Raw genomic sequence first — 19,098 nt, forward strand, 5'->3', positions numbered from 1 at the left:
ACAACACATTGTCCCACCTGGTCCGCGCATATCGGGGCTTTTTTTTTTAATGAAGTCAACGAAACGGAACGCTTTGGGTCTGCATCGTCTCAAAAATAGTCCAAAATGTGCATCTATTTGTGTTCAGAATATAAGCAGCTCAATCACTGATTTTGGTGGAGATTACAGTTCTGCATGCGGCTGGGCGATATGGTCTGAAATTAGTATCGTGATGTATTGAGCAGTTCACCTCCATCACCTGCAAAACGATGAATGGACGATAACACTACTTGATCAGTAGGTGTGGCAGAGCCAATAAAAACCGGCAAACTGTGCAACTGAGTCATCGATCAAAAGGATTCGTGGAGTTCAATTAATGAGGTCATTCATTAATAACTTTATTTATAAAGAGCTTTCTAACTAAAAGCTGAACAGTTTGCAGAAGATAAAATCCATAATAATCAATACAGAAAGAAAGCAGATAAGGATGGATGAGGAAAGAATAATAATTAAAAAAACCCTCTTAAAAGTACAATTCCAACGAATCACAGAACAGCAAAAATAATCAGCTCCATGCTGGTGAAGCAGCTGCTGCTCCTGTTCTCACTAAAACCAGGAAGATAGCAGAGAGCATCACCCCAGGTTTAAAATCATTACACTGTAGAGCAGAGAATAGACTTTAAAATACTTTTATAAATGGCTTGTTGATGTTTGTTGCGTGTCTTTCCTATGTGACCACTCTCTAATAAAACTTCTAAAATACTTCTATTAGTTTATAAATCACCGGACAGCGAAGTACTTTAAGGTTTTGTTGTCAAATCAACCTTCCAGACTACTCAGACCCTGTGGTAGTCTGCTCTGCATCCACAGAACCAGAACCAAACATGGTGAGAAGCAGAATACAGCTTCTATCCACCACTGATCTGGAACAAACTTCCAGAAAACTGCAAAACAACCAAAACATTGACTGGCTTTAAATCAGGGCCCAAAATCCACCTGTTTAGTTGCCTTTGATTAGCAGTGGGTGGAACATTGATCAACATGTTTGATGTGCATTTGCTTGATGATTCTAATGGCATTTAACAAAGTGCAAAGCTTATTGCTTGCTTCATAACTGACGACTGTATGAAGTTTTTTTGTGGTGTAAAGCACTTTGAACTGCCATGTTGATGAAATGAGCTACATAAATAAAGTAGAGAGTCATGACTGTGTGGAACCCAGTGGTGGACAGTATTTACTTGAATACTGTACTTAATTACATTTTTGTTGAGTATCTTTACTTTGGCTGTTTATTTTTGGGGCAACTTATGATTTTCATTCCAACACATTTGAAGTGTAAATATTGTACTTTTAACTCATTTTTAGGTAGCTTGTTACTTCTGTTCTAGGAAGCTTTATTCTTTGCCGTTTTACCGACTCCATACATCACAGATGGATGCAGGTCTCAACAATTCAACTCAATACTTTTTCACAGGAAGGCCAGTTACTTATGTAACTGAATCAGGTTGTTACAACAGTTTGAGCTTGTAAAGAAAAAAAAAAGACTTTATAACAACCTTACATTTTCATTCCCTTTTTCTGTTGAGAACCAATTTCACCTCATCTTCTCGTTTTATATGGTTCCACCCAAACTGGTTCATCTCTGGCACGTAATTAGCTGAAAGGTGTCAGGGAAAAAAACTCAACTGTAGCCTCTAGTGGCAGGCTTATGAATTGCATCATGAGTACCTTTTAAGTTTCTGCAGTCAATAACCACACAACACTTTGAAAAACTATTTAATCACATCCTTACACAGCTTAAATATTAATCCGTGATTTTGACAAGACATTCCATCAAACAAGGGAGTGTTTGGAACGTTGGAGTCATGACGATATGAGGGCTGAGTGTAATGCTTTGTTTGATTAAGGCCCCTGGAACTAAAGTTGTAACAAATGAACTCTTTACAGTCATCTTGATGTTCTAACCATTCGGAGCAACCGGCTACCACACGATGTAAAAGCAGGAAAAAACGGACGGCTTCCTTCAGCTTTTTTCCCTACAACTTCTGGATGAGGATGGAAGACGCTCCGCCTCCTCCGTTGCAGATCCCTGCGAGTCCGTACTGACCCGACTTCAGGTTGTGCACCATGTGACCCACGATCCTCGCCCCAGACATCCTGAAAAATTTCAAGCAGGTAGGAATGCTGGTTTTGTAAATGCAAAAGGAAGACATTTTCTTCAGTCTCAAAAGGTTTGATTGCCAAAAATAGACAAAAAGTTCCTTCTTTCATCAACGAGTTTGAGTTTAACAGAAGCCGTTATCGTATTTTGAATAAAAAGCAGATCTCCAGGCTAACGAGTTGGTGCAATACTGCCATCTTGTGGCGACATCAAAACATGACCATTAAGTTGGAATAAACAAAACAAATAAAATCAAAAATGTTCCATTCATTCAATTCTGGAAACTGTGGATGGGATATAAAACTATCAGGATGATTTAGCTCCTTTATAATATAAAAATATCAACTCTTTGAAGGTGAAGGTTGGTGTTCTGTGGAACCACAAGCTGGTTTACAGTCTTGTTACACGTTCTGGATCACCATCCCCACCGTTGCACTTTCCTGTATGACCTCTTACCCAATCGGGTGTCCCAAAGAAACAGCTCCTCCGTTGACGTTGACTTTTGCCGGGTCGATGTCGAGCATTTTGATGTTGGCCAGCACGACCACGCTGAAGGCCTCGTTGATCTCCCACATGGCGATGTCCTCCTTCTTCAGTCCAGCTGCGTCCAGAACCTGCAACCCATGTGTACATTTTCTGTATAAAGTTGCATAATGACTTTTCTTTCAGTTTAATTTTGAATATGACAAATCATGTTCTCTTTTGCAATCAAGTTTGTCTATTTAGTGCAGATTTACAGTGAATACATAAACATCCGGTTTATGTATAGTAATATAAAATGCAATTCTATTTGAACAAATTCCATCTCAAATGCAAACATTTAAATTCGATCTTAGTTATCAAATGAAATCAAATGTTTTCTTGTTTTTAAAAGCCTGTTTGAAATAAATCAAATTATTTTTTTTTATCTTCCTTCGTCTTGTTATGATCTTGTGACGATGCCGTCGGCTCCTGTTGCTCGATAACGTTAAAAATCAAACCACAGACGGTGGCGTCCATTATTACCACCATAAATAGTGCGCTGCTGTGTGATGGTTACGTTCTTCTTCTGCTCATGCAGACTTTGAGGTCGTAAACCGTTCAAACAGAACAGTCACACTTAAACACTAGAATGAATGCTCACACAAAAATAGGATTTTAGCAGAATGTCAGAATTGAGCATCCAGACCTGCTGTGTGAACCGAAGCCATGGTGCATCTAAACTTCTGATCATAAAGAAAGTCAGAAACATTCATTAAAAAGTTTTCTGCCTCATTAGTTTAACACTAGAAAATGAGATTAGTTGACTCCAGCTTCCACCCACCTTTGGTACAGCGTACGCCGGAGCGATGGGGAAGTCAATGGGTGCGACCGCCGCATCAGCGAAAGCTATGAAGAAAAGAAGAAGAAATTGTGGATAATCAGAGCTGTGAGTTTGACAGATAATCCCTTCAAATCGCTGCGTTTTCTGCGTTTGGCACCTACAGACGATCCTGGCCAGCGGCGTGACTTTGAGTCTCTTTGCGGCGTCTGCCGTCATCAGGACGAGAGCAGCTGCTCCGTCGTTCAGCGTGCTGGCATTAGCCGCCGTCACCGTGCCTGAACAGAAGCAGAACTCATTAAAGCTTCAGTATGTGACTTTTCTAAAAATATGTTTTTCCCTCTTTTGTGAAAATTATCCCTATGTTGTGACAGTATGAGAAAAATAATCTGTGGAAAGATTGTGCTGCTATTGCCGTCTAAAGAAATGCACTGCTCCCCGTCAACAACCAATCAGAACCAGGAGGAGGGACTTAGCGCTGTCAGTCAACTTTGTGAACACGCTGCTAAGTGAGCTTATGGCAGAAAAACAACTTACTGTTACAGGAAAATCCATTTATCTGTCACCGGTAGCCATGCTAACTAGCCTTAGCATCCACAACAGAGAGAAGCTGTATTGAAGTGGCACGCACACATACATGACTGACAGCACTAACACTCAGCTCCTGGCTCTGATTGGATGTTTCTATTTAGCACTGGGAGAAGGCAGAAGAGCTTGATTTTTTTCATAGGTTACCTGTCTCATACCAAACTGTAACAGTATCAACAAATATGTAAAAGAATATCGTTTTTATAGAAGTTACATACTGCAGCTTTAAATAAATGAAGACCAACTGATCAGCAGTCTGAATATTAACCATTCAGCCAAAATCAGGCCTGTTCTGCCGATACACATATCGGCTATGATCGTTACCGTTCTCTTTCTGGAAGACTGCCTTCAGTTTGGGCACTTTGCTGAAGTCCACCCTTCTCCACTCCTCATCCTCGGACACCACCACGTCTGGTTTTCCTACGGAACCACAGAAACGTCAGCCTGGTGGAACTTAAACGCCACTCCCTGCCGAGAGCAGCGCTCTCTGGGCGCTCCCGCACCTCTCTGTGGAATGCTGACTGGGACGATCTCCTTGGCCAGTACGCCGGACTCGTGCGCCGCTTTGCTGCGGCTGTAGGAGCTGATGGCGTAGGCGTCCTGCTCCTCTCTGCTGATCTTGCACTGCTTCGCCGTGTTCTCGGCACAGTTGCCCTGTGGAAGTTGCACACTGCAATGTTGTGACGCTGCAAAAAACCCACAGACTGAGACGATTTTGCTCCAACGGTTACCATGTGGAACTTGTTGTAGACGTCCGTGAGGCCGTCCTTGACAATGAGGTCCTCCATCCTCACGCCTCCGTAGGGTGGTGCCTCTCTGGCCATCACGTACGGCACGTTGGACATGCTCTCCATGCCTCCTGCCACCATAACATCCTGAACACACACAAACATGTTTTTATTCTGAAACGCTGCAAAGGAGTTGCATTCTTGTTGCAGAACATAAGATAGTGAAGCTGAAGCTCAAAAGGAAAACAAACAGCAGCAAAAAAATCGTGGTAAAACTGGACTTTGTTGCTGTTAGCCTCACTTGTCTTACCTGATGTCCACACATCAGGCTCTGTGCCGCCAACATGATGGACTTCATCCCAGAAGCACACACTTTGTTGATGGTTGTTGCTGGCGTCCCAATTGTCAAACCTGGAACAAAAATATGAAAAGATTTTCATTTCCATCAGTTTAATTAACTCAACTAGTGGCGAGTCCTTTGAAAATGAATATCGGTCAATATCTGTTCCTGATCCGATACTTCAAAAATGCATTTAAAAGATGAAAAGTGAATAAACAGATTTGGGATATCAGGGTTTTTTTTTTTTTTTATTGTATCCACCTTATTTATCATTTAACAACACTAAGGCTGTATAAGTCAGAGGCAAGTATTTATTTTTTTTACTGTGCAAGTTTCGGTTAAAAAAACAAAAACACTGAGCAACACGAAAAGCTATATTTACTGCAATCTAACTTATCGGGATGTAACGCAAAGATAAACATAGAAACTATATATAATTTGACAAAAAAAAAATAATACTGCAGCGTAAGGGCACAGCTTCAATATCTAAACTGGACGGTTATCAAAAATAACTGAAGTTTTTTTTTTTTCTCCTTCATTTTAGTTTTTGTTTTCCATTTTACAAGAAAAGCACCAACATGACCTTACCTGCCCCCAGCAGGGCCTGTCGTGTGGGAGCCTGGCCCTCCGCCGCCTGAAGCACGTTGCCCATGTAAACTTCCTTCACCTCTTCAGGAGAAATTCCTGAAGGAAACAAAGTCAACTCATCACCTTGTTTCAATTGAGCAATCTTTGTTTCACTTTAAAAAACCAAACAAAAATCATGCGTCAAATTTTGGCGCAAACTTTCATAGACGGAACCAACTGTGTGGACACACCTGCTTTCTCTATGGCTCCTTTAATAGCAATGGAGCCCAGTTTGGTGGCTGGAACTGCTGCCAGGCTGCCTCTGAAGGAGCCCATTGGAGTTCGCACCGCGCTGACGATGACGACTTCCTGCAAACACACAATTTATTTATTTATTGTTTACATAAAAAAAACAGACAGTTTCATGTTAAAAATGTGATCCAAAAACAGCTTGTTTACGATGCCTATAGCTGTACTTACATTAAGGGAAGGCCGTGATGTGTAGGTTCTGGAAAAGTAATTGTGAGCCTATGATGACAAGACCGTGGAAAATATGACAATTCAAACAATTCATGAAAGATTTAGAACTTACAAGGATGCATTTGAAGACTTGTTTTGTAAAAGTGAGCTTGTAAACATAAGAAGTGGCTGCTCTTAGGCTTTCCTCGGGTGAACTAAGGCGACTTGGTACGTGTGCAAACTTTTTGTCACATAAGCCAAAATAGTGAGGGAAAAAAAATTTAAAATCTAAAATCACAAACAAAATGACTGCTCAAAAATTAAAAAGGGTTAAAGAGACAAAAAAAAGTCAAGGTTTGGGTCAGCCTCTCAGGCTCAATAAAATTTATTTATAGCTGGTTTGGCACTAAAGTCCGTCTTTGACTAAAAATCTGTGTATAAATCTCATCTTATTACACTAAAAAACCGAAAGTGAAATGATTAAAAAACTGCCAATACTTTGTGTTGTACCAGTTATTTTGTTTTTGTGGACTTGTTGAGGCTCTCAAACATAAAAACAAGTGTGTATTTCTTTAAATCCGCAACAAGCTGCTCTGAATTTTCAAAAAAAATAAATAAATAAATAAATTAGGCTCAAATGGCCTTTATTGAGCAGTGGACAAACAGAAGGGGAGGACATGCAGCACATGGGCAGACACCGGGAATCGAACCCAGGACAACTGAGTCGAGGACTCCAATGTATGGAGCTAATACAAACTTGCTGGTGGAGGCCATCTCTGCATGCAAACGAGTGGGCAATGTCAGAATCTGGAAACATTTCACGGAACACGTCTGTAACTCATTCATTTTACTTGCATGTTTGGTGTTTTCTCTCAGTGTTCAAAGTCTGCAATACCTCTGTTTTCAGTGTAGGCGTGACCCCGAACAATGTCCGGAAATGTGGCGCTGCTGTCTCTGTTGCTGATATCGGAGATGGAGAGACGAGAGTGGAACAGAACTGGGAAAAACTTTGTGTTTGTTGGCAGCTTGATTTTGCCCTTTTGTGTCTCATGCTTCGCATGTGTGACTCCACTGCCTTGATTCCCATCGTTCCGAGTTTGAAAAATTTCTTGCACAAAATACAACGTGCTACGTACATATTCGCTGGTACCGGTCGCAGCCATGTTGAAAAATTTTGGATGAACAGCCAATTTTCGTTGAATTTACACTTTCCCATCTGGTCCAGGATAAAAACAATCACTGCTACTGCTACAACAACGATGTGCATCTGCTCTGAGAGTCCCGCCCGCAACAACATCGCTTTCATTGGTTCCGCTATCGCGTGACGTTACAACGAGAAGCATTAGGTAAACAATTGAAAAAATAATAAATGTGAACAGTTATTTTAATATTTGAGACGTATTACAGCAATGAAATCCAATTTACGACATTTTAATGTCAATTGCGGCTTTATTTTTAAATTGATGAACCGCGGGAAACCTGGCACTTAACATTTATCTCTGTAATCCTTCTGCACAATTTAAATCACATTTGCTGGCGGGCCAAATTTGTACCATTCTTGACCTGTAATCTGGGGCCAGAGTGGGTAAAGGTGATCCAGATTTACTAAATACTATGAAACATCCCTTTTGTCAAGAGCCACATGGGAAGCTTAGAATTGCATTCCAACTTTAACCGTTGTATTACTGAGGTCAAAACTTATAAATAGAAGCAATGCTGTAGCTTTGGATAAAATGCATGACGGGGGTGCCATAAAGCTAGCAGTAGAAACTACATTCAAGAAAAAGCAGCTCTGCAGCCCTATTACAAAGTAATGCTAAGTTTCATGCTAAGTAAGTGGACCGTGGCAGTTTACTTATTAATTGTATATGGCTTATTTGTTGTTTTTATGAGTGCTATGATTCACGGTGAACCCAAATAACATAATGACCCTTTCTGCTGCTGTCAGACTGTTAAAGTTTCTCCAAGGACGCTTCTCAAACAGTAAACACTTAGCAGAGCTGATCCAACTGACGGCCTTCTGTTGCCATAGAGGTGCTAAAATGACTTTATTTTGGCTGATATACAAGAAACTTTATCGACATTCTCACACTGTCACTTACCAGGCGCTTACACGTCCGAGCCTGCACGGTTAACAGCCTCCCGGAGGACATTTTACCCTCAAAGACAAAACAAAGCAGGAGAGCTTCACCTTCAGTCAAGCAGCGCACTGCAAGGGGTTAAGAAAACACCAGCCAATACAGAGAGGGGTGTGTTTCGAAGACGTCATCAGTTGCTTGGCATTATGGTTGTTGTAGTTTAATCACAGTATGTTTCTCGGCATTCCGTACTGTTCATATCTAACTGTTGATATTCACTATTCAGTTCGATATTTTACTCCATAGCATGAAGGAAACAAAAAGAAAATAAAAATAAAAAGAGACAAGATGAGAAATAGGTGCTCCATTTTACTGAAACATACAAAATAGAATTGCTTATATTTTATTTTGGCTTCCAGGAGTATCTGAACTCTTTGGCAAGCTTTTGATGAAAAGCAGCAGAAGCTGCCCTACTGGCTCTCCCCGCCCCACAAGAATTTTTAATGAGGAAAATCCCACTTTTTCTTAAATGTTGCCAGACTTATGGCGTTTTTTTGTTGTTGTTGTTTTTTTGTCAAGACGACCCTATTCTGAGATTAACAGGTGGGCACCTGTGTGATGTTTCTTTTAATTCCAGAGGTTTGCAACCTTCATAATCCAAAGAGTAATTTTTTCCCTCAGTCCAACTAACTAAAACTCTTTTAGAGCCGTAAATGTTACACAACCCTTCAAAAAAAAGACCACCTCTAATTTTCTATATCTACAACAGCTGTCATTTTTAACACCAATCATTTTATTTCTGATTTTATGTTCTAAGTATTATTGTCAAACAAAGACAATATACACATTTTCTCCTTTGGGTTGTTGATATTTGTGGAAAATTATGTAAAATTCATTGTAATTATTACATGAAAAAAAAAAATTAAACTGCATTTTCTTTTACTACATTGGTAGTTGCCATATCTAAACAACCTTCCCAACAAAACAATTGTAATGGTATTTTTGTCCACTGCAAGATTTACAGAAAAGTACATGTAGATGTTTTTACTCGTCTTCTCTCCAAACAAACCAAAGAAAATGCTAGTGAGTGGAAACATAATCAGTTTTCACCACATGTCCCAACCTTTAAATTCCTGAATGAAATACAGAACAGGTGTTCAGCAACCCAGCCACAAGTAGTTCATCAGAGTGTGAAGCGCTCTTCTTCGTTGGTAGTGGTACTCTGTTTGTCTTGAGCCGGAGGAAAAGTACAGCTGACCTGCAAAGGGTCAGATGCATCATTGACATTGTGTTGAACCACAGCATGATTTTGCCAGAGTGACTAACCTTTAACCGAGCCCTTACCTCTGTTCTCAAAAGCAGCATCCACTCTGTGACCAATCCCAGGCAGATGCCTGTGGATGAATTTGGGGTAGCCACGGTCCATTCTGCGCCGCCCTTCGTTGTAGCTGTGCGGAAAAAATTCTTTTAAATGAAAGAACTCTCTGGATCTGATTTCAGGCCTCCTTGTCGCGTCATTCACCTCCAGTATTTGTTGTTTACAAAGAGAAGAGTTCTGCTTATGGAGGACACATGAACAGCAGCATCCACTTTGGGGACTGACGAAGGGAAGCCGAAGTCACTGAGACGTTTGGGATAATCAGGCAGGACGGTTTTACCTCGAAACTGCCAGTATTGATTCCCTGAGACAAGAAGGTAAGGTTATGGGTTAGGTTAGACTGGCATTTTTTATTTATTTGTCTATTTATTGATTCCTCAACATTAAATTTTTATTTACAGGTAATTCATACCTTCAAAGAAAATGACAGTATTCCTCTTCTTATTCTCATAAGCTGCGTCAACTTTGCGGATTCCAGGCCAGACAGACTGAATTTTATGCCTGGTGATGCCCTCCCAGCGGCCGCCCTTTCTCCAAAAATATCTGAAAAAAGCAAAAAGGCAAAAAAAATAAAATAAAATCAAGTGAAAAATTACGATAAAATTACTATTTAGTGGAAAAAAAACAACAAAAAAAACAACAACTTTGTGGCAATTTGTGCGATTTTGTTGTTTCTTCATTAGAATTTAGGTTAGTTAGTTAAATTATTGTAGGAAAAGCCTCACCCGTCTTTAAAAAAGAAAAGTTTCCCTCCTATTGTGGTCACTGCATCAAACACCAGGTCCCTGTTGCACCTGTCCAGAGGAGGTCCTGATGTTGGCTCAGGCTGCGGTTTTGGGAGAATATCTGATCTGACTCCTTTAAGAGAGGAACATCGGAAGAGCAGGTTATCAGGAGAATTCAATTCTGCTTCATTCCTCAATATTCTCGAGTGTCTGCAGTCAATTAGTTCTTACCGTAGAGAGCCTGCACACCTTCCCTGTCATCATCTGGCAGTGTGTATCCGTCCGTGTCCACATATTTGTAGGTGGGGAACATCAGGGCCGTCTCATCCTGAGAGTGAACCAGCCCTAGCGCATGGCCAAACTCGTGTGCAGCAACTAAAAACAGGTTGGCTCCTGTAAAAACACACCATTGAGGTCAACGTGGGTGCAGGACAGCATTAAAAGAGAACCACAATCAAATCTCAAAACATTGATCTTGCATGAGGGATAGATTTCTCTGCCCTCAAAGTGAAATAACTTGTTTTTAGCTTTTTTGTCGGTGCGTTTTGGGGGTCATTGGTTCTTGAAGTGCACTGTTAAACTGTCTGGTTGTTTATTAGCCTTCTGGGAGAAAAAGTTGGTTCAGACCAAATTTGGAGAGATTATATCTAACAACTGGCTCCNCCTGTGGTAGTCTGCTCTGCATCCACAGAACCAGAACCAAACATGGTGAGAAGCAGAATACAGCTTCTATCCACCACTGATCTGGAACAAACTTCCAGAAAACTGCAAAACAACCAAAACACTGACTGGCTTTAAATCAGGGCCCAAAATCCACCTGTTTAGTTGCCTTTGATTAGCAGTGGGTGGAACATTGATCAACATGTTTGATGTGCATTTGCTTGATGATTCTAATGGCATTTAACAAAGTGCAAAGCTTATTGCTTGCTTCATAACTGACGACTGTATGAAGTTTTTTTGTGGTGTAAAGCACTTTGAACTGCCATGTTGATGAAATGAGCTACATAAATAAACTTAAAGTAGAGAGTCATGACTGTGTGGAACCCAGTGGTGGACAGTATTTACTTGAATACTGTACTTAATTACATTTTTGTTGAGTATCTTTACTTTGGCTGTTTATTTTTGGGGCAACTTATGATTTTCATTCCAACACATTTGAAGTGTAAATATTGTACTTTTAACTCATTTTTAGGTAGCTTGTTACTTCTGTTCTAGGAAGCTTTATTCTTTGCCGTTTTACCGACTCCATACATCACAGATGGATGCAGGTCTCAAACAATTCAACTCAATACTTTTTCACAGGAAGGCCAGTTACTTATGTAACTGAATCAGGTTGTTACAACAGTTTGAGCTTGTAAAGAAAAAAAAAAGACTTTATAACAACCTTACATTTTCATTCCCTTTTTCTGTTGAGAACCAATTTCACCTCATCTTCTCGTTTTATATGGTTCCACCCAAACTGGTTCATCTCTGGCACATAATTAGCTGAAAGGTGTCAGGGAAAAAAACTCAACTGTAGCCTCTAGTGGCAGGCTTATGAATTGCATCATGAGTACCTTTTAAGTTTCTGCAGTCAATAACCACACAACACTTTGAAAAACTATTTAATCACATCCTTTCACAGCTTAAATATTAATCCGTGATTTTGACAAGACATTCCATCAAACAAGGGAGTGTTTGGAACGTTGGAGTCATGACGATATGAGGGCTGAGTGTAATGCTTTGTTTGATTAAGCCCCCTGGAACTAAAGTTGTAACAAATGAACTCTTTACAGTCATCTTGATGTTCTAACCATTCGGAGCAACCGGCTACCACACGATGTAAAAGCAGGAAAAAACGGACGGCTTCCTTCAGCTTTTTTCCCTACAACTTCTGGATGAGGATGGAAGACGCTCCGCCTCCTCCGTTGCAGATCCCTGCGAGTCCGTACTGACCCGACTTCAGGTTGTGCACCATGTGACCCACGATCCTCGCCCCAGACATCCTGAAAAATTTCAAGCAGGTAGGAATGCTGGTTTTGTAAATGCAAAAGGAAGACATTTTCTTCAGTCTCAAAAGGTTTGATTGCCAAAAATAGACAAAAAGTTCCTTCTTTCATCAACGAGTTTGAGTTTAACAGAAGCCGTTATCGTATTTTGAATAAAAAGCAGAGCTCCAGGATAACGAGTTGGTGCAATACTGCCATCTTGTGGCGACATCAAAACATGACCATTAAGTTGGAATAAACAAAACAAATAAAATCAAAAATGTTCCATTCATTCAATTCTGGAAACTGTGGATGGGATATAAAACTATCAGGATGATTTAGCTCCTTTATAATATAAAAATATCAACTCTTTGAAGGTGAAGGTTGGTGTTCTGTGGAACCACAAGCTGGTTTACAGTCTTGTTACACGTTCTGGATCACCATCCCCACCGTTGCACTTTTCTGTATGACCTCTTACCCAATCGGGTGTCCCAAAGAAACAGCTCCTCCGTTGACGTTGACTTTTGCCGGGTCGATGTCGAGCATTTTGATGTTGGCCAGCACGACCACGCTGAAGGCCTCGTTGATCTCCCACATGGCGATGTCCTCCTTCTTCAGTCCAGCTGCGTCCAGAACCTGCAACCCATGTGTACATTTTCTGTATAAAGTTGCATAATGACTTTTCTTTCAGTTTAATTTTGAATATGACAAATCATGTTCTCTTTTGCAATCAAGTTTGTCTATTTAGTGCAGATTTACAGTGAATACATAAACATCCGGTTTATGTATAGTAATATAAAATGCAATTCTATTTGAACAAATTCCATCTCAAATGCAAACATTTAAATTCGATCTTAGTTATCAAATGAAATCAAATGTTTTCTTGTTTTTAAAAGCCTGTTTGAAATAAATCAAATTATTTTTTTTTATCTTCCTTCGTCTTGTTATGATCTTGTGACGATGCCGTCGGCTCCTGTTGCTCGATAACGTTAAAAATCAAACCACAGACGGTGGCGTCCATTATTACCACCATAAATAGTGCGCTGCTGTGTGATGGTTACGTTCTTCTTCTGCTCATGCAGACTTTGAGGTCGTAAACCGTTCAAACAGAACAGTCACACTTAAACACTAGAATGAATGCTCACACAAAAATAGGATTTTAGCAGAATGTCAGAATTGAGCATCCAGACCTGCTGTGTGAACCGAAGCCATGGTGCATCTAAACTTCTGATCATAAAGAAAGTCAGAAACATTCATTAAAAAGTTTTCTGCCTCATTAGTTTAACACTAGAAAATGAGATTAGTTGACTCCAGCTTCCACCCACCTTTGGTACAGCGTACGCCGGAGCGATGGGGAAGTCAATGGGTGCGACCGCCGCATCAGCGAAAGCTATGAAGAAAAGAAGAAGAAATTGTGGATAATCAGAGCTGTGAGTTTGACAGATAATCCCTTCAAATCGCTGCGTTTTCTGCGTTTGGCACCTACAGACGATCCTGGCCAGCGGCGTGACTTTGAGTCTCTTTGCGGCGTCTGCCGTCATCAGGACGAGAGCAGCTGCTCCGTCGTTCAGCGTGCTGGCATTAGCCGCCGTCACCGTGCCTGAACAGAAGCAGAACTCATTAAAGCTTCAGTATGTGACTTTTCTAAAAATATGTTTTTCCCTCTTTTGTGAAAATTATCCCTATGTTGTGACAGTATGAGAAAAATAATCTGTGGAAAGATTGTGCTGCTATTGCCGTCTAAAGAAATGCACTACTCCCTGTCAACAACCAATCAGAATCAGGAGGAGGGACTTAGCGTTGTCAGTCAACTTTGTGAACGCGCTGCTAAGTGAGCTTATGGCAGAAAAACAACTTACTGTTACAGGAAAATCCATTTATCTGTCACCGGTAGCCATGCTAACTAGCCTTAGCATCCACAACAGAGAGAAGCTGTATTGAAGTGGCACGCACACATACATGACTGACAGCACTAACACTCAGCTCCTGGCTCTGATTGGATGTTTCTATTTAGCACTGGGAGAAGGCAGAAGAGCTTGATTTTTTTCATAGGTTACCTGTCTCATACCAAACTGTAACAGTATCAACAAATATGTAAAAGAATATCGTTTTTATAGAAGTTACATACTGCAGCTTTAAATAAATGAAGACCAACTGATCAGCAGTCTGAATATTAACCATTCAGCCAAAATCAGGCCTGTTCTGCCGATACACATATCGGCTATGATCGTTACCGTTCTCTTTCTGGAAGACTGCCTTCAGTTTGGGCACTTTGCTGAAGTCCACCCTTCTCCACTCCTCATCCTCGGACACCACCACGTCTGGTTTTCCTACGGAACCACAGAAACGTCAGCCTGGTGGAACTTAAACGCCACTCCCTGCCGAGAGCAGCGCTCTCTGGGCGCTCCCGCACCTCTCTGTGGAATGCTGACTGGGACGATCTCCTTGGCCAGTACGCCGGACTCGTGCGCCGCTTTGCTGCGGCTGTAGGAGCTGATGGCGTAGGCGTCCTGCTCCTCTCTGCTGATCTTGCACTGCTTCGCCGTGTTCTCGGCACAGTTGCCCTGTGGAAGTTGCACACTGCAATGTTGTGACGCTGCAAAAAACCCACAGACTGAGACGATTTTGCTCCAACGGTTACCATGTGGAACTTGTTGTAGACGTCCGTGAGGCCGTCCTTGACAATGAGGTCCTCCATCCTCACGCCTCCGTAGGGTGGTGCCTCTCTGGCCATCACGTACGGCACGTTGGACATGCTCTCCATGCCTCCTGCCACCATAACATCCTGAACACACACAAACATGTTTTTATTCTGAAACGCTGCAAAGGAGTTGCATTCTTGTTGCAGAACATAAGATAGTGAAGCTGAAGCTCAAAAGGAAAACAAACAGCAGCAAAAAAATCGTGGTAAAACTGGACTTTGTTGCTGTTAGCCTCACTTGTCTTACCTGATGTCCACACATCAGGCTCTGTGCCGCCAACATGATGGACTTCATCCCAGAAGCACACACTTTGTTGATGGTTGTTGCTGGCGTCCCAATTGTCAAACCTGGAACAAAAATATGAAAAGATTTTCATTTCCATCAGTTTAATTAACTCAACTAGTGGCGAGTCCTTTGAAAATGAATATCGGTCAATATCTGTTCCTGATCCGATACTTCAAAAATGCATTTAAAAGATGAAAAGTGAATAAACAGATTTGGGATATCAGGGTTTTTTTTTTTTTTTATTGTATCCACCTTATTTATCATTTAACAACACTAAGGCTGTATAAGTCAGAGGCAAGTATTTATTTTTTTTACTGTGCAAGTTTCGGTTAAAAAAACAAAAACACTGAGCAACACGAAAAGCTATATTTACTGCAATCTAACTTATCGGGATGTAACGCAAAGATAAACATAGAAACTATATATAATTTGACAAAAAAAAAATAATACTGCAGCGTAAGGGCACAGCTTCAATATCTAAACTGGACGGTTATCAAAAATAACTGAAGTTTTTTTTTTTTCTCCTTCATTTTAGTTTTTGTTTTCCATTTTACAAGAAAAGCACCAACATGACCTTACCTGCCCCCAGCAGGGCCTGTCGTGTGGGAGCCTGGCCCTCCGCCGCCTGAAGCACGTTGCCCATGTAAACTTCCTTCACCTCTTCAGGAGAAATTCCTGAAGGAAACAAAGTCAACTCATCACCTTGTTTCAATTGAGCAATCTTTGTTTCACTTTAAAAAACCAAACAAAAATCATGCGTCAAATTTTGGCGCAAACTTTCATAGACGGAACCAACTGTGTGGACACACCTGCTTTCTCTATGGCTCCTTTAATAGCAATGGAGCCCAGTTTGGTGGCTGGAACTGCTGCCAGGCTGCCTCTGAAGGAGCCCATTGGAGTTCGCACCGCGCTGACGATGACGACTTCCTGCAAACACACAATTTATTTATTTATTGTTTACATAAAAAAAACAGACAGTTTCATGTTAAAAATGTGATCCAAAAACAGCTTGTTTACGATGCCTATAGCTGTACTTACATTAAGGGAAGGCCGTGATGTGTAGGTTCTGGAAAAGTAATTGTGAGCCTATGATGACAAGACCGTGGAAAATATGACAATTCAAACAATTCATGAAAGATTTAGAACTTACAAGGATGCATTTGAAGACTTGTTTTGTAAAAGTGAGCTTGTAAACATAAGAAGTGGCTGCTCTTAGGCTTTCCTCGGGTGAACTAAGGCGACTTGGTACGTGTGCAAACTTTTTGTCACATAAGCCAAAATAGTGAGGGAAAAAAAATTTAAAATCTAAAATCACAAACAAAATGACTGCTCAAAAATTAAAAAGGGTTAAAGAGACAAAAAAAAGTCAAGGTTTGGGTCAGCCTCTCAGGCTCAATAAAATTTATTTATAGCTGGTTTGGCACTAAAGTCCGTCTTTGACTAAAAATCTGTGTATAAATCTCATCTTATTACACTAAAAAACCGAAAGTGAAATGATTAAAAAACTGCCAATACTTTGTGTTGTACCAGTTATTTTGTTTTTGTGGACTTGTTGAGGCTCTCAAACATAAAAACAAGTGTGTATTTCTTTAAATCCGCAACAAGCTGCTCTGAATTTTCAAAAAAAATAAATAAATAAATAAATTAGGCTCAAATGGCCTTTATTGAGCAGTGGACAAACAGAAGGGGAGGACATGCAGCACATGGGCAGACACCGGGAATCGAACCCAGGACAACTGAGTCGAGGACTCCAATGTATGGAGCTAATACAAACTTGCTGGTGGAGGCCATCTCTGCATGCAAACGAGTGGGCAATGTCAGAATCTGGAAACATTTCACGGAACACGTCTGTAACTCATTCATTTTACTTGCATGTTTGGTGTTTTCTCTCAGTGTTCAAAGTCTGCAATACCTCTGTTTTCAGTGTAGGCGTGACCCCGAACAATGTCCGGAAATGTGGCGCTGCTGTCTCTGTTGCTGATATCGGAGATGGAGAGACGAGAGTGGAACAGAACTGGGAAAAACTTTGTGTTTGTTGGCAGCTTGATTTTGCCCTTTTGTGTCTCATGCTTCGCATGTGTGACTCCACTGCCTTGATTCCCATCGTTCCGAGTTTGAAAAATTTCTTGCACAAAATACAACGTGCTACGTACATATTCGCTGGTACCGGTCGCAGCCATGTTGAAAAATTTTGGATGAACAGCCAATTTTCGTTGAATTTACACTTTCCCATCTGGTCCAGGATAAAAACAATCACTGCTACTGCTACAACAACGATGTGCATCTGCTCTGAGAGTCCCGCCCGCAACAACATCGCTTTCATTGGTTCCGCTATCGCGTGACGTTACAACGAGAAGCATTAGGTAAACAATTGAAAAAATAATAAATGTGAACAGTTATTTTAATATTTGAGACGTATTACAGCAATGAAATCCAATTTACGACATTTTAATGTCAATTGCGGCTTTATTTTTAAATTGATGAACCGCGGGAAACCTGGCACTTAACATTTATCTCTGTAATCCTTCTGCACAATTTAAATCACATTTGCTGGCGGGCCAAATTTGTACCATTCTTGACCTGTAATCTGGGGCCAGAGTGGGTAAAGGTGATCCAGATTTACTAAATACTATGAAACATCCCTTTTGTCAAGAGCCACATGGGAAGCTTAGAATTGCATTCCAACTTTAACCGTTGTATTACTGAGGTCAAAACTTATAAATAGAAGCAATGCTGTAGCTTTGGATAAAATGCATGACGGGGGTGCCATAAAGCTAGCAGTAGAAACTACATTCAAGAAAAAGCAGCTCTGCAGCCCTATTACAAAGTAATGCTAAGTTTCATGCTAAGTAAGTGGACCGTGGCAGTTTACTTATTAATTGTATATGGCTTATTTGTTGTTTTTATGAGTGCTATGATTCACGGTGAACCCAAATAACATAATGACCCTTTCTGCTGCTGTCAGACTGTTAAAGTTTCTCCAAGGACGCTTCTCAAACAGTAAACACTTAGCAGAGCTGATCCAACTGACGGCCTTCTGTTGCCATAGAGGTGCTAAAATGACTTTATTTTGGCTGATATACAAGAAACTTTATCGACATTCTCACACTGTCACTTACCAGGCGCTTACACGTCCGAGCCTGCACGGTTAACAGCCTCCCGGAGGACATTTTACCCTCAAAGACAAAACAAAGCAGGAGAGCTTCACCTTCAGTCAAGCAGCGCACTGCAAGGGGTTAAGAAAACACCAGCCAATACAGAGAGGGGTGTGTTTCGAAGACGTCATCAGTTGCTTGGCATTATGGTTGTTGTAGTTTAATCACAGTATGTTTCTCGGCATTCCGTACTGTTCATATCTAACTGTTGATATTCACTATTCAGTTCGATATTTTACTCCATAGCATGAAGGAAACAAAAAGAAAATAAAAATAAAAAGAGACAAGATGAGAAATAGGTGCTCCATTTTACTGAAACATACAAAATAGAATTGCTTATATTTTATTTTGGCTTCCAGGAGTATCTGAACTCTTTGGCAAGCTTTTGATGAAAAGCAGCAGAAGCTGCCCTACTGGCTCTCCCCGCCCCACAAGAATTTTTAATGAGGAAAATCCCACTTTTTCTTAAATGTTGCCAGACTTATGGCGTTTTTTTGTTGTTGTTGTTTTTTTGTCAAGACGACCCTATTCTGAGATTAACAGGTGGGCACCTGTGTGATGTTTCTTTTAATTCCAGAGGTTTGCAACCTTCATAATCCAAAGAGTAATTTTTTCCCTCAGTCCAACTAACTAAAACTCTTTTAGAGCCGTAAATGTTACACAACCCTTCAAAAAAAAGACCACCT

At 40.7% G+C, this 19,098-nt stretch overlaps 3 protein-coding genes across 5 annotated transcripts; all 3 read right to left on the reverse strand.

The window, feature by feature from the left end:
• Nucleotides 1-1,742: 1,742 nt before the first annotated feature.
• LOC103129772 (acetyl-CoA acetyltransferase, mitochondrial) lies at nt 1,743-8,351 on the reverse strand. 2 transcript variants are annotated; one of them, XM_007540962.2, is made up of 12 exons: nt 8,225-8,351; nt 6,144-6,191; nt 5,915-6,032; nt 5,685-5,780; nt 5,067-5,167; nt 4,760-4,903; nt 4,532-4,682; nt 4,353-4,448; nt 3,605-3,718; nt 3,444-3,508; nt 2,597-2,754; nt 1,743-2,136 (listed from the first exon to the last, which is right to left on the reverse strand). In XM_007540962.2, exons 1-12 carry the CDS (start codon nt 8,273-8,275, stop codon nt 2,016-2,018), a joined length of 1,263 nt encoding a protein of 420 aa, XP_007541024.1. In that variant the 5' UTR covers nt 8,276-8,351; the 3' UTR covers nt 1,743-2,015. The 2 variants fall into 2 exon arrangements, with proteins under 2 accessions (XP_007541024.1, XP_007541023.1); XM_007540961.2 differs by lacking the exon at nt 8,225-8,351 and adding an exon at nt 7,018-8,191.
• Nucleotides 8,352-9,108: 757 nt separating this feature from the next.
• LOC103129779 (macrophage metalloelastase-like) lies at nt 9,109-11,556 on the reverse strand. The gene is made up of 7 exons (XM_007540972.2): nt 11,544-11,556; nt 10,535-10,696; nt 10,304-10,436; nt 9,991-10,121; nt 9,723-9,882; nt 9,545-9,648; nt 9,109-9,458 (listed from the first exon to the last, which is right to left on the reverse strand). The coding sequence occupies exons 1-7, from the start codon at nt 11,554-11,556 to the stop codon at nt 9,358-9,360; spliced, it is 804 nt and encodes a 267-aa protein (XP_007541034.1). The 3' UTR covers nt 9,109-9,357.
• Nucleotides 11,557-11,894: 338 nt separating this feature from the next.
• LOC103129773 (acetyl-CoA acetyltransferase, mitochondrial) lies at nt 11,895-18,503 on the reverse strand. Of its 2 annotated transcripts, none has more exons than XM_007540964.2 (12): nt 18,377-18,503; nt 16,296-16,343; nt 16,067-16,184; nt 15,837-15,932; nt 15,219-15,319; nt 14,912-15,055; nt 14,684-14,834; nt 14,505-14,600; nt 13,757-13,870; nt 13,596-13,660; nt 12,749-12,906; nt 11,895-12,288 (listed from the first exon to the last, which is right to left on the reverse strand). In XM_007540964.2, exons 1-12 carry the CDS (start codon nt 18,425-18,427, stop codon nt 12,168-12,170), a joined length of 1,263 nt encoding a protein of 420 aa, XP_007541026.1. In that variant the 5' UTR covers nt 18,428-18,503; the 3' UTR covers nt 11,895-12,167. The 2 variants fall into 2 exon arrangements, with proteins under 2 accessions (XP_007541026.1, XP_007541025.1); XM_007540963.2 differs by lacking the exon at nt 18,377-18,503 and adding an exon at nt 17,170-18,344.
• Between the last annotated feature and the right edge of the window lie 595 nt (nt 18,504-19,098).

Source organism: Poecilia formosa, unplaced genomic scaffold (assembly GCF_000485575.1).
Source record: "Poecilia formosa unplaced genomic scaffold, Poecilia_formosa-5.1.2 Scaffold576, whole genome shotgun sequence".
In the NCBI taxonomy this organism is placed as follows: domain Eukaryota; kingdom Metazoa; phylum Chordata; class Actinopteri; order Cyprinodontiformes; family Poeciliidae; genus Poecilia; species Poecilia formosa.